Here is a 14,185-nt window from a genome sequence, read left to right on the forward strand (position 1 = left end):
ACATATAGAAGTTTACATTTCTTCATATAGGTCTCAAATGATAGGTCGGTAGATGCAGTTTCCAACTGGTTCTTAAATAAAAGATTCTAAATTCACTGCCATCCATTTGGGTGGCAGTAACCTCTTTACCGTTATTTTCCTGACAGCAGCCAAGTGCACAGTGATTTAGAAAGGTCACTCAGGCATCTTGTTCCTAACTTCCTTTGGCAGAGGCCGTTGACTCTTTTCAACAACTTTGTGTACAAACTCTTGTGGAATAAAGGGAATTGTTTAATTGTTCCACTTAGCTCCTGATTGGGACAGAAAGATACGGCGTGTGTGGGATGGCAGAGTGCAGAAATAAGGATTTTACTTTTCAGTCTTACTCAAAGAACTGGTTCCCTGCCATGTTTCATGTCCAGGTATTCCAGTGGCTCATCTTTGAACAAGAATTAGTATTGAGTTTGTATAATATTTTGTATCAGCTACCTCTAATGAAAATTATCACCTTATTTGGAAAGGAAATATCTGTGCTCATTGATTAGTCCTTTTGCGTAATTAGTAATACAGTAGAATATGAGAAAATCTGATCTTCCCATGCTTTGAAAACACATCATAGCAGCTTGGCATATTTTAGGAGTTCCAAAACAAGACCAGAAGTATGTATCTATAATTTGTTTCTGCTTGTGTCTTAACATGTTCTTCACTTAAACATTACTATCTAAAAGGAACACAAAAGCATTCGCTAATGTGTATCATGTATCTTTTGTGGATAAGAAAGCAAATTAATTTCCAGAACTAATCTGTCTTTCCTGTGCTGGTCTATTTCTCACCCTCAGTAGTGTTGGATTCTGATCTCTGACCATTTCAGCACTGAAGCTGAAGTAGTTTTCAATTCCATCTCCATTTCTAAAGTGCTTTGGCATTCTTTTGGTAAAAGGTACAACATAAATAATATTATTTTTCTAATCACTTCAGTCAAATTCTAAAGCAGTATTAAATGGTAATCTACTATAATTTATAGACTCCTTTTTTCCCTTAAAGAATATTGACATCACAAACTTCAGCAGCAGTTGGAATGATGGGTTGGCCTTCTGTGCAGTCCTCCATACTTACCTCCCAGCTCACATTCCGTATCAAGAACTGAACAGCCAGGACAAGGTACAGTATTATAATATCCAGTTTAGCCTGTGCAAACTGAAAATATAGTTAAGCTTAAAAAAAAAAAAACCTTAGGGCAGATAAAAAAATACATAGAATGGATGGGCATGCAACAGGAGAGAGACAAAATTGGGATTACTTCCTTGCATTAAAATTTTAAAAGGGAGCATGACTATATTACTTAAATTAGGTAAGGGTGGTTATAAAATTAAGGTTTATCAATTATTTGAGGCCATTGGACGAACAAGAACTTTGGGACAAATGTAAGAAGACTTTAATGAGCGAACATAAATTTAAGGTGAGGAGATAACAAACGGTGGGTGGAAAGGGCTTTCAGTTGAGGTGATAGCATTCAGTAGTCTTTAACCAAAATGTTCCCTGTCATTTAATGTTAAAGGTCTGAAATTCAGGAACTTGTGTGCTTTGGAGTAGTTTATTCCCTTTTTTGGGTGATAGGAGGATATTTTTTTGTTGAACATGCTTCCATCCCATATTGCTCAGGGTGTTTATTGCTTTCCTCCAGAGCAAAATTTAAAATCAGTGTTTTAAAGGATAAAAAGTTAAAGATAAATTGGGAAAAAGAATAATCTCAATTTCTTCCAGTGTGTTGTAATTAGTACCCACAGAGACATCTTCCAGAGATGCATTGTTAATAATCTCCGTAACAAATGCAAAAAAAAATTCTTAACACACACAAAGAGATAATGTATTACTTTTGCCATTTTTGTGGACAAATAACTAATTTTTTGCCTTAATGGATCCCCTGATTCTTATTGTTCAGTCCATTGGTATATATTAAATAATCATTGTTTCGTAATATCTCATGTTTTCCTTTTTTCTCTTTAAATATCCTCTTTACAGTCCTCTGTTTATTCTAAGACTTAGTGCTGCAGATTTTTACTTGTGTAGATCTATATTTTACTTGAAATTCAATTTAATGTTTATCACATATCCATATGGATATTAAAGTTATATCTTTGGTTTTACGTGAACACTAAGGCTGGTAAGAGCTAAGAGAAGAATCCTCCATGAGGTGCATTGGACATTGGCATAAAGATTTATTTCACATGGTATCTGTTACTACTCTGAGGAGTGCTATAGGATTACCTAGAATAGATTAATAAAGGTATATACTTCCCCTGAATGCATCTCCACCACCTCTATAAAAGTGGCTACAAGGGCCTCTTATTGATTACCATTGCCAATCTATTGTACTTTTGTCAAATGAAGTTTTAAAATTTATAGTTGCCTCTTATTTGAACAGTTCCTCTAATGGTTGAAGTTTAGAATCTTATTAAACGTACTATTTCCCAAACTTTGCTCAATAGTCACTTATTCTCCTTATTTGATAACATTTAATTTAAAATGCAATCCCTTTTAGCAGCATCTTTCTTATACATACAGATGTAAAAACATATCCCTCTCCAGAATTAACAAAATCCTTTCCCTACTTATCATTTGATGCTTTGGCTTTTTGTATTTTATCTGTGGCAAATTATAGTCCCCAGTTATCACTGTCTATTCTAGCATTGTTGAAAAATCTTTACCCCAATCCAGCAGGTAGTAAATACTTCCTACAGGCATTCATATATCCCTTGTACAGAATGATGCCTGAGACATCTTTATAAATGTGGTTTAGTTATAAACCGTAGCTGAAGTCAATACAGGGTTTTATTAGAAATGTTTTCAAGCAGCAAGTCCGTTTACATTTTAAGTAGTTTTCCTTCTGTTTTCATATAAATGTTGCATTACATTTACAGAGAAGAAACTTCACTCTGGCCTTTCAGGCAGCTGAAAGTGTTGGCATCAAATCTACTCTGGTAAGTGTTAAGTTAAGTGGATAATGTCCTGTTTATAAAATGTCTTTTATACCTTGCACCATGAAGTTCTGTGACAGAAAGATTACTGTGTTTTGGGCCTGAAGCAATACAATGAGGAAGGTTCATTTGCCCCAGAGTGATTTGAAAAATGGTTGTAGATTTTGTATGAAGGCTACTTCTCCATGCAGACATTACTGTTCTCCTGAATTTTTTGTTGTATTTCTTGGCTTCTTCCTTGACAGGGCAGGTATTTTGTCTTGTGACAAACTATAGCATATAAAGAAACCATTAATATTCAAAACAATACAGCCAAGCTAAAGTAGAGTCCAGGTTAACTGCTCGCAGATATTCTGGCCTGGAAAGTCTGCAGGGCAGACATACCAGGCTTTTTACACAGCCTGGTATGTGTCTGTGCGGGTGGTTTAAGGAACTGTGGGTACAACGTACATTCTAGATTTGTGTTTACATTTCAAATGGTTTGAATTTATTAGAATTCTGAAGGTACAAATCAAACCCATGAAAGTTGGTTTCTTATTCAATAAAGTGTGAAGGTCATGATTTCTGTGGTCCATCTGTTAGACCAGCAAATGGTCCAAAATATTGTTGGATAGAGAGGCTTTCTTTTTCTTCATAATTGAGCACTGGCAACATTAATAGAAAATTTGATACTAGCTCTGTAATGAATTAAGTTTTTAACTGTGAAACTATTTCTCTAACTAACAATAGTTAAGAGGCTTTGTAATTCCTACAAGAAGAAATTCCTGAGCAGAGTTGAAAAGAATTACTAATTGTCATTATGAACATAATTACCAGAAGAGGAAGACTTTTCTGAAGCCATGGAATTGGAAGAAACCCAAGCCCTGGTAGATGTCTCCAGCAATTCAGCTAGAATTGCCAGGACCAGAAAAAGGATTTAAATAACTAATTAGGACTTGTGTAACTTGAATTCTAGCAAAGCTGCCATTGAGTTAGCGACTCACAATGCTATATAGTCAGACATTTAAAAATAACACTTTCCTTGATCCTTATCAAAACCTCTGACCAACCATTGTATTTGTTCACAATGGAGATACAACTGCTGAGTATTTTTAAATACCTCAGAAGCTAGTGATTTTGAAATGTGAAGTTTTTTACCAAATGCAGATGTAAAAATAGACTATTGAGAGCTGCTGTAGAACTGCCTACATGCAGTTAGCTCCAGTAAAATGGCAGTTTCCTCTCCTTTGACATTACAGTACATAACAGTACTAGAAAGAGGACTTTACAAGATACCTGGAACTGGCTGACCAAAAACTGTCTTAAAATTTAATCACTGCACATGCAGACACTTTCATAGGCTCAGGTACTTCCAAACTGAAATAAATCTTATAAGAGGAAATCGTATCTTTCATAGGGAACGTTTATTAGCAGTACATGCAGCATACACTGTGTGTTTTGTGTGGCAAATGGTCATTGTGTATAGAAATGTTAATGAGGGTAACAGGGGAAATTATTTCAGCTGTTCCTTGACCATAGTGTTTTGACTACTCACAGCTTCTTTCATAAAGTGAACTCTATCACAATAATTGCTGCTTCTGTTTGAACTCTCTATTAAAAATGAATATAGGTAAGGTTTAAGAAATAGTCACAAAAAATAAGGAAGGTTTAAAAAACATATATTGAATTCTTTCCCTTCCTTTGTGTATAGGTTCCATGCGTAGATTGTGGAGCAAGATACATCCATTTTACTTGTTTGTAAATCAGTTTACGCACTTATGGTGCAATATAAATAATTAGAATAGGTAGAGATCAGTTCATAGCTTTGTTAGGTAGGCATTAACTTCTCACATTTTGCCTCTCCTTCAGAGTACATATTTTACTAGATTTGGTAATAAATGCTAATTTTTCCTAGTTAAATGTCTACCTTGGAAATCACTAGCGGTGGGCAACCTAACGGGCCGCGTGCTCCCGCAGGTTGCCCACCACTGCACGATACTGTTGTAAAGTGACACTTGACCATGCCAAGTAAAACGGTTGACTGTTAAAGAGCAAGTTTGTGCAGTGATGTTTCAGTTACAAAGCTAGACCTTGATCCTGTTGTGGAAAGTGCATGTGCAGAGTGGAAGTCTGCATGCATGCCATTCACTGCAGCACTTGGGCTCTAGTCTTTCAATACTTGACTGTTTCTATTGTTAGCATTAAATGAGAAGAAAGCTGAGGTATACTCTGATATTGGACTCATTAACTGCAGGTCACAAAATTAATGTTGCTTTTCACTGAGATGGTAGCCCTTAGCAGATGGCCCAGAAATAACTGTTTTTAAACTTTTAAGTTGTGAAGTACCTTTCACCGTCTGAACTTGGCAAATGACATGCTGAGCAAAATGGAGATCTTTCCTTAAGCCTTTCTCAGAGTGGGAGCTTTACAGCTTTGATGAGCACTACATTGACATGAACTTGCAAGGTGGTCATTTTTAATTTTGATCTTCTTTTTGTGACAGGACATCAATGAAATGGTGCGAACTGAGCGTCCAGACTGGCAGAATGTCATGCTGTATGTTACAGCAATTTACAAATACTTTGAAACTTGAAACCTTGTTAATCCAAAAGATTTGCAGAGTGGAATCATCACTAGCTGCCAGACAGAAACGTGACTGAAATGCTAATCCCAGATTCACTGAAATCTGGCAACATTCATGTCCCTCAACCTTCAGTGACGCTATCATGGATTGTCTCAAACTGTTTCAGCCAACAAACCTTGGAACACAGGTTAGAAGCAAGAACTTTTTACCAGTGTGCTAGGTATATCCCATGGTATTGAGTTATCCAAATTAATTACGTAGCCTAATAAGACTGGCCTTCTAGGAACTGCCTTTACATCCAGACTTCCTGAAGTTTTCATATTTCCTTAAGAGAGACTGAGGTGTATAATGCTGTAGCATATACAAAATTGAATGTACAGCTAAAACTATGAGAAGGGAAAGGATGAAACAGCATCAAAATGAATTTTCTCTACTATCAGAAACCACAGAGTCTGGGTGAATATTCTACCCACTACACCCCACCCAATACAGTAAAAATCTTAATAGTAACTGAAGTTACTGCCTTAATTATTTTTCCTCCTCTCTAATGTGCACAATATTCAAGGGAAAGGAGCTTTTATTCTGTCAGGCTTACTTGACTGCAGAGTGCTCTCAACACCTGGACAAACCCTGTTTAAGCCTACCTCTGACACACAGTAACGTGGCTTCCAACTTTATCTAATGGATTATAAGGACTAGCACATACAATTCCTGGCTTGAAGAGTATACTGTACTTACATGGAGTTATATTTCATATAATTTTCTGTGCTTCCATTATAACTAATGAGATTAATCAAGAATTTATCCTTGTAGAACTTGTCTCTATCCTCTTCTTCCTTTGCCTGCATAGCACACGGAGAAATGCCGACCTTTCCTTTACAGCAATACAAGCATACAGTATCTCTGATTACAATGGTGGAATTATGCCAGTGGGATATCTCCCTCTACAGAGAAGATAATTGTCAGTAATGGGCTGTCCAGTTTTGCAGTGTTCCATGTACACTTTTCTTTGGATCTTGCAGATACTGGTCTGACTGAAAGAAAGCAAAACACGCTACGAAGAGAACTGCAGTGGGATTTATTTTTATGTAATCCTGTTCCAATCTGGAATATTGTATCACAAAGACTAATGCTCCTGAGGAAAGAATGAAAAGCTTTGGTCTGCTCAGATTGTATTCTCCTAAAATGCACCTCAGTTCATGTGGCAAAACTCTCTGGGCAAAAGAGCTCAAGCAAGTGCCTTAAATATCCTTGAGTTGGTAGACCCTGGAGCTCCAGGGCACTGTGCAAAACAGTAGGAACTCAGAAGGATTTCTAGTGGCAAACAGACATGTATTGTTAAAATGATTTTTGTAATCCTGTACTTGTCAAACCAAGGGAAGGCTTTCACCCTACCATTGTGTTCCTGCCTCTTACTTCCCTACATAGTTAGCAACAGGAAAGAGCCTCTCTTTAATGTTGAGCTGAAGCTTTCATTTAATGACCACCTTTATAAATACACTTAACCTACCAACAGCCCTGTTCGAAACAATGATTCTGTTATTCCTATTGTGTGCCTATAACTCTTATGGACAGTTTGAATGAATAGATGTTAACAGCTCAGTGAATGCAACTGTGCTTGGCAACTATTAGTGCTATCAGGAATGAAAAAAACACTGATTCAGATCAAAACTATATAGCCAGTCAGAATAGCTAGCGCCCTGAAGAATGTAACCAATCTGAAGAGGGGGCATTTCAGCATGCCTCTGGCATTTAAACAAACCTCGCACCTCTTAACTCCTATATTATAAAGCTCAACTAACTCTTAAATTCTGATCAGTGTCTGTAGTGGAAGGAATAAAACAAATGTCTTGAGTGACGGGGGCAAAGGGAAGGGTTTATTAAATGTCTGGTAAATAACCATTTAGTCCATAGAGAGGACACTTGGAGAAGTTTCCAGAGAAGCTGTTTCTGGTGACTACTTCCTCTCTGATTGGGAGGCTAATGTTAGGCAAGTAGCTAAAAATTCTCAGGCTGTGAGTAAACAGACTTGAAGATCCTCGGCAACCAAGAGAAAACGGTTGCAGAAGAGACTTCAAATAAAAAAATCTTCATAAGATTTGAATAGAAAGAAGTGGGAAATGTACACTATCACTTTCACAAACTGCTGAAATCCCATTTCTGCACATTTATGCTACGGGAGGCTGTTCTCTTTTCCTTATGAATTTAAGTTGTCTATTTACAGTTGCATCATTTTATTTATTACATTAAGATTGAAAAAAAATTATAATTAAAAAGATAGCACTCCTCATTCTAAATTCACTAGTAACCTATTTCTTTAACATAGTTTGAGCCAAGGGCTAATTTTAGCTATTTTTCTGCAAAGTGGTGTCTGAACTTTACTTGCCTGGAAATCTATCTGTCATTAATTGTAATAATATTGATCATGTAAACATCCATAAAAAAGGAACTCCAGTTTTTTCAAATATATCTAATTAGGCAACATGACAGAACCATTAAGAATCTGCAGAGATGGAAGTTTTAAAATAATAAACACAGACCTTCATTAGAAATGAAGAAATCTACGGATTGCTTCTTGGCGCGATCTGTCTGTTTTGGTGGGTTTTGTTTTTGTTTGTTTGGTTGTTTTTTGTTTTTGTTTTTTATCTGAAGTTTTACTTGGTGTTGATGGTACACAAGTATTGGAGTCAGATCTGGAAAGAGGTATGAGGCTCCATAAAGAAATTTCCTAGAGACACATCTGAGCCTTTACAAATAAAATACTGTTCTTCTGACACAATGAAAGGATATTCAAGAAAGGGATGCAAGAAATAAAACAAACTGAACCCTGGTACACAGTAACAGAATGTTCAGAAAGGCGGAAACAACAAATCTCTCCTTTTGCTAATTGGAAGAATGACTTATGTAACCTTTCTGGATAGAAATAATACACTTCAGTATGGTTCCAAGTCATACTTCACCCTGAAAGGGCCAGTTCTGTTACACATTGTAGAGCGCAAGCTTCTTGCTGTTTGACTTGATTTTTTTGTTCTGTTTAGTATATCTAAATGTACTCCAAATGCCAAACAATGTATGGTAGATTTATTTTTATTGCATTTTAGTATGTGCCTTGCAAATGCCTGTGTTTTAGTAGGTCAGTGTTGTTCATGTCCATCTCTATAAGAGGTGCACATAACCAAAACAGCTTGGACATGTTTATGCAGATTTGGCTCTGTTGCTGTCTGGATAATGTTAAGTGAAACACATTCCACTGAATGTAAAGATGTCAGTATCCAGTCAGGTGTGTGTCAGATTTGTTTAATGTTCATAGTACATCAGCAGCGAACTGAATGAACAGTTGAAGCTTTTTCTTTACCTTCAAGTAGCATCAAAGGAGGAATAACTTATTTTTTAATATTCAGACAGACGGTCTCCAGAATCCTTTGATGTCCAGAGTAACAATAAAAAGGTGATGCGAACCTTCAGAATCGATGAGATACAACTGATTGGGTTTTCAGGTATTTAATATGTTTAACTGAAAACACTTATCCATTAGTTTTGGCCATGTAACTCAATGGACCTCATAATGACCTTTCACTACAGCAATACCTGCTAGAAATTCTAAGCAGAAGCTTCTAATTGAAACTGGAGCCATGGAGAGGCAACCCAGAATGCTGTATTAATAATTACATGATATCCTGGTTAAAGAATAAAATGTCATTCTTTGCCTTATTTATATTAAACATTGTTTCTGCCAGTTATATATTGCATTTATCAGAGAGTGATAGATGTCTTCAGATTAATAATATGTTGTCCCTACCTTTCTGTGCTCCTGAAAAGTCAGCCAACCTGCTTTGAGAGGTCTCTAACTTGCCAGGGCGATGAAACCAAATTCAGCTGTTACACGGGTGTAAATCCATATGAACCCCATTGACTTCAGTAGTTATTCCTGTTTTACACCTATGAAGAGAGCAGAATTTTGCCCACTAAGTCTAATATGGTGATGCGTGCACAGCTGTGGTTTAAATAGTTGTAATAAAGATGTGCCTCAGGAGTTGTCAAAGTGACAGCAAAATCTCTATGGTGTTTCGTATTTGTTCCCTGTCAATGACCTCAACATCAAATCTCATCTGCCCCCGCCCCACCACTCATTCTACCTCTGACATTATCAACCATTCCAGACAATAAAGAACCTGGTAGTGACAGCAATTTTGTTGATCGTATGGAAGGTAGAACAGAATGTTTTATTGCTGCATCTCTAGTTTCTGTACAATTCTGACAAAGGTATAAAATGTTCTGACCATAAACTGCTTTAAACTAACAAATAGGAGCATATGCTTTTTCAAGATTTTGTTTTACCAGCTGTGTTCTGCTCATGGTTGTCTTAAGAGCACTGCTTGCCTGTCCATTAACAAGCTGACGTCCCTTTCACAGCTTGCTCCAAGAATGTCAAAACCGTAGTCCATTTCTGCCCTGATTCAATACACAGCCCCAAGTAGGCTACCTGTGGAAAAGGGCATTATAGTCATCATATATCTGCACAAATTGCTTGTCCCTAAGTTTTTATGATCTTCCTAACTTGATGTGATCAATGATTTTTAACTTTGAGTCCTATTTTTATTTCATGTCCCTCCAAACCACATTGTTGACTACTGCTACAGTGCCTTGCCTCAGCTGAATGGCTAATGTATGAATCCCTGGGAAAGTGGACACCAACCTGAATTTTAAAGTAATTGTCATCTCTGTGCCCCAGAGATGACACCATTCATTGTGCTTCCTCTTGCCCGTTTACATTGATTGGCCAAATATAAGTCAGCTCATTTCAGCTCTTCAATTGACACCTATTTCCCCCTCACATCAAGAAATGTAGTACATAGAGCTTACATCTCACTGTAATGCTTGTCTGCTGCTTTTGCATTTAAATCCTTAACTCTTCAATAAATGAAAATAGTGTTAGACATTTCTAATTTAATGGCCCCAATTAAAAAAGTGTATCTAATACTGTGTGTGCCCCTCAGTAGTTTTTCTGCTTGTTTCTCAATGAGAGTTCCTATGCTCAAAGGATGAGTTGCTTGCTGTAGTAGAAAGGGTTATGAACTGCTATGTTTAATTTAAAATAAAAAATCTGTTGTTAGGGTTCAGCTGGGTTTGCTGGACATTTCTAGGAATTTATTCAGCTCTGTCTGCTCTTAATTTTATCCTGTAATAACTAGGTCAGTGTTGAGTACATTTGGTAACTGTCAAAAGGTCAATGTGCTCGGGTCTGGGAACATTTGACTAGTTCATTCTGGTGACTAAGTGGTTTAAAAGAGCTTTTTTTTAATATGTGATTTTGTATGAAGGGCTTGGCCATTAAGCAGAATACTGAAGTGGGTCTCTTATTTCTTGTGTATTCCATGCTTCCCAGCTTTTACAGTTGGAAGATGTTCAACTGTTTCAGCTTGACAGGATTACTCTCCTGGTCTGTGTGAATTAATTACCAGTATATGTAATTCTTTTCCTTCCACTAGAAGTTGTTTCCCTACGCCTAAACTTGAATAATACTTAGCTATGGAAGCCGGGTGCCTTTGCATTTTTCTCCAGTTTGAAGTGCTTTATTTTTCACTTAAAAGGTTCCTGACCCTAATTGATACAGGGCTGTATCTGCCATTGAGTTGCACGCAGATTTCCTAGTGACTTCAATGGGAGTTCTGAGTGCAGAACAATAGTAGGACAAGTCGCTTACAGAATATTTTGTGGCACCCTTATTGTGGTTAAATTTATTTCCCATTGTCATCCCCATTTTCAGAGGTTTGTAGTATGGCCAAAATCACTCAGTCTAGGCTGAAACTTGGTATATAAGCTCTCACCTGGGGAGTATCCTTCGGTTTAATAGTATTTTTGAAGAAATAGTTTGTATTTGTTATAGAAACTAAAGGAAATGTCATGGGTTTAGAATCGTTGTGCTTTTCTAATGCTTTTGAATTTTAAACTGAGAATTTTGCATATAGTGCTAGAATATGAACAGATTTTTTGGAGGGAAAAGATTAAAAAATGACTCGCTGTGACTCCACTGTGGATAAGCAACATGTTAAGTTATGTGCATTTCCTCTTTCCAGTGAATAATATGTGTAATTTTAATCGTCTGCACTTCGTGTGTTTGTTTGGTAGCTAGAATGCCACAACAGACAGTTATTGCTGCAAAAGAGCCCTAACAAGTCTATCATATACACAGGTCATGAACCAAGATTTTAAAGGATAGACTGAATTGGCAACAAAGGAACAGTTAATGTTTGGTCAAAACTCCACTTCACAAAATCTCTCTCTCTCTCTCTCTCTCTCTCTCTCTCTCTCTCTCTGCTTCACTTCTTTCAGGTAAATATGTATTTACATTAAGGTGAATTTCAGGAAATGGGGACATATGCATGACAACATACCCAAGTAACTTATACATGTAAAAATTACATAGTGTTTCATGAGTGTTTCCAAACTATTTTAAAATGTGTATCATTAAATATTCAGTTTGTTACAACCTATTCTTACTAGTTTAATGTAGATTTGCTTTTAAAACCTGCACCTCTTCCATGTTTCATCTGCTAAAGTTTGCTTGAACAAAAAAAAGCCTTTGTTTTCCCATTGGTTAATACAAATGAAAAGTATGAAACTGCTAACTGGGATATGGAGCATTTCTCCTCTAGATTGCCAGTTCAAATCCAGCTTAGGCCAATCATGACTATCTGAAGGTTGTTCGGTCAACATGAAATGAATTGGTGATCCAGTTAATAGTGGGCAGGTGTCAACATCAGGAAGTCACAGAATGACACTAATTTGCACCACCCAAAAGGATGGACACTGAACTGTCTTCGGACCCTTAGAAGTGGTACCTTCAATTCCAGTTTGAGGTAACTGGCAGAGCAGTGTGGGAAGCTTGTCCCATCCCCACCCGCTCTACCCCCTGTGTTGAGAAAGAATAAGATAATTTTATTGCCATCTCCTTCAGTCTGGCATCACAAGCATTATATTTGCTTACAAAGTGGCCCACAACTTTGATAATGACACCACTGCTTGGAATATTATCACTTGGCATAACTGCTCTAGAGAGAATTGGAATGTTCCATAGCTTTTAACAGTCATGAAAACAGAAAACTGATTTTAAAAAGGCCTTTCCGTGCATTCTTCCTAAATTTTATTTATTTCTGTGTGCATTTGAAACATGACTGATCACCCTAGCAGTGATTGGGTTGAATGAGGGTAACAGTTCTAGTTCTATGCAAAAAGCACTTTCCCTTCGTACTTAATGACATATTCTATTGATAAAACGAAAAGGCTTCAAGAAATGTCTGAGTTTTAAGTGCATAGTTGTGTCATAGATTTGACTTTACAGTCTGAGTGGGGGGAAAATAGTATCTTTTCTCAGCTTCCCTTCCAGTTGGATCTGAGACTTGGAAGCAGAGGAGGAATCCAAAATTGTGTTTCAATTAGACTGAAGCCTGGTTCCAGTTTGAAAGGCAAAAATCAGTAATCAGTGGGACTTCCGAGGCTGGCAATCCGACTTTAAGTTAAAGCCTTTGGAGAAATAATGTGCTTTTAGTTTTGCAAGTTCCACAAAGGATCTGGGCATTTGCTTTATACAAAACAATGTATTCTGCATTTGTATTTAGTATATATGCCTTCGATTTGCCAATGTTACCATGTTTTCTTCTTAAGTTTGTGAAATAAAGATTTATAGATATTAAAATGTGTACTGTATTGACTGAGATGGGCCGTACTACAAACTGAGATCCGGTTAGCTTTTAGTACCATTCTGTCACCATTACTGACTTTCAGGAGCAATATTTAGAAGCGGTAGTTTACAGCCGTGTGTGTGGCATATACGTAATACGTGGGGGGTGGGAAGGTGTAACTAATTCCTGATTTCTGTATGTGAATTTGTCTCCAAATTTTAGCACTAGCAGCAGAACTTAAAGCACTTTATATACTATAGTGATGGGTATCCTTAGATATTATGATACAAGTGTATACTTGATGTATTGTCTTTACATTGGATTGTTCTGGTCTTGAATATTCAATTGATAGAGAATGGAATTGCTGTTTTTTCTTGTTATAGGCTATTGCTATTATCCATTCCTATCCTTGCTATGATCCTCTCCTCCCTAATGGGGATTAGTGTGGAGGTGTGATTATCTTAGGACAGCTGCACAGAAGAAGATTCAGTGCTTTACAGAAACAAGGTGGGTGAGGTGATATCTTCTATTGGACCCACTTCTGTTGGTGAGAGACAAGCTTTTGAACTTACACAGAGCTCTTCTTCAGCCTGTCTCACCAACAGCAGTTGGTTCAATAAAAGATATTACCTGTTCCACCTTGTCTCTAATATCCTGGGACCAACAAGGCTACGAAAACACTGCATTGTTTTACAGATTTTGCTATAGAGGAGTGTCATTGCACAGCTGTATGCAAAAAGATTACAATAGCTAAAGATAAGATTGAAATTTATAAAATTGGTTGGGCAAAAAAAATTTTGTTAAGGGATGTTGTTGAGTCTGGGGCTAATTAAGTGTGGTCAGTGCTTGGATAACCTGGTGATAAGGTGTATTAGAAATGCATCTGGTTTTTTTTAAGATTGGCTTGTTTTATTATTAAATGCTTATATTGTGGAGCACCAAAAGGACATAACCAGTTCTGCTGGGCCCTGTACAAACATAGA

The 14,185-nt window shown here is 36.9% G+C and overlaps 1 protein-coding gene across 1 annotated transcript in view; it reads left to right on the forward strand.

The window, feature by feature from the left end:
• SPECC1L (sperm antigen with calponin homology and coiled-coil domains 1 like) overlaps positions 1–5,529 on the forward strand; it is a 100,519-nt gene extending 94,990 nt beyond the window's left edge. Inside the window, exons 14-16 of the mRNA XM_065418038.1 lie at positions 1,024–1,140; positions 2,901–2,960; positions 5,440–5,529. Of these exons, the coding sequence (XP_065274110.1) occupies positions 1,024–1,140; positions 2,901–2,960; positions 5,440–5,529 (267 nt within the window). The remainder of the gene's footprint in view (positions 1–1,023; positions 1,141–2,900; positions 2,961–5,439) is intronic.
• Positions 5,530–14,185: the final 8,656 nt, after the last annotated feature.

The sequence above is a fragment of the Emys orbicularis genome, chromosome 16, assembly GCF_028017835.1.
Source record: "Emys orbicularis isolate rEmyOrb1 chromosome 16, rEmyOrb1.hap1, whole genome shotgun sequence".
NCBI classification, from domain to species: Eukaryota; Metazoa; Chordata; order Testudines; family Emydidae; genus Emys; species Emys orbicularis.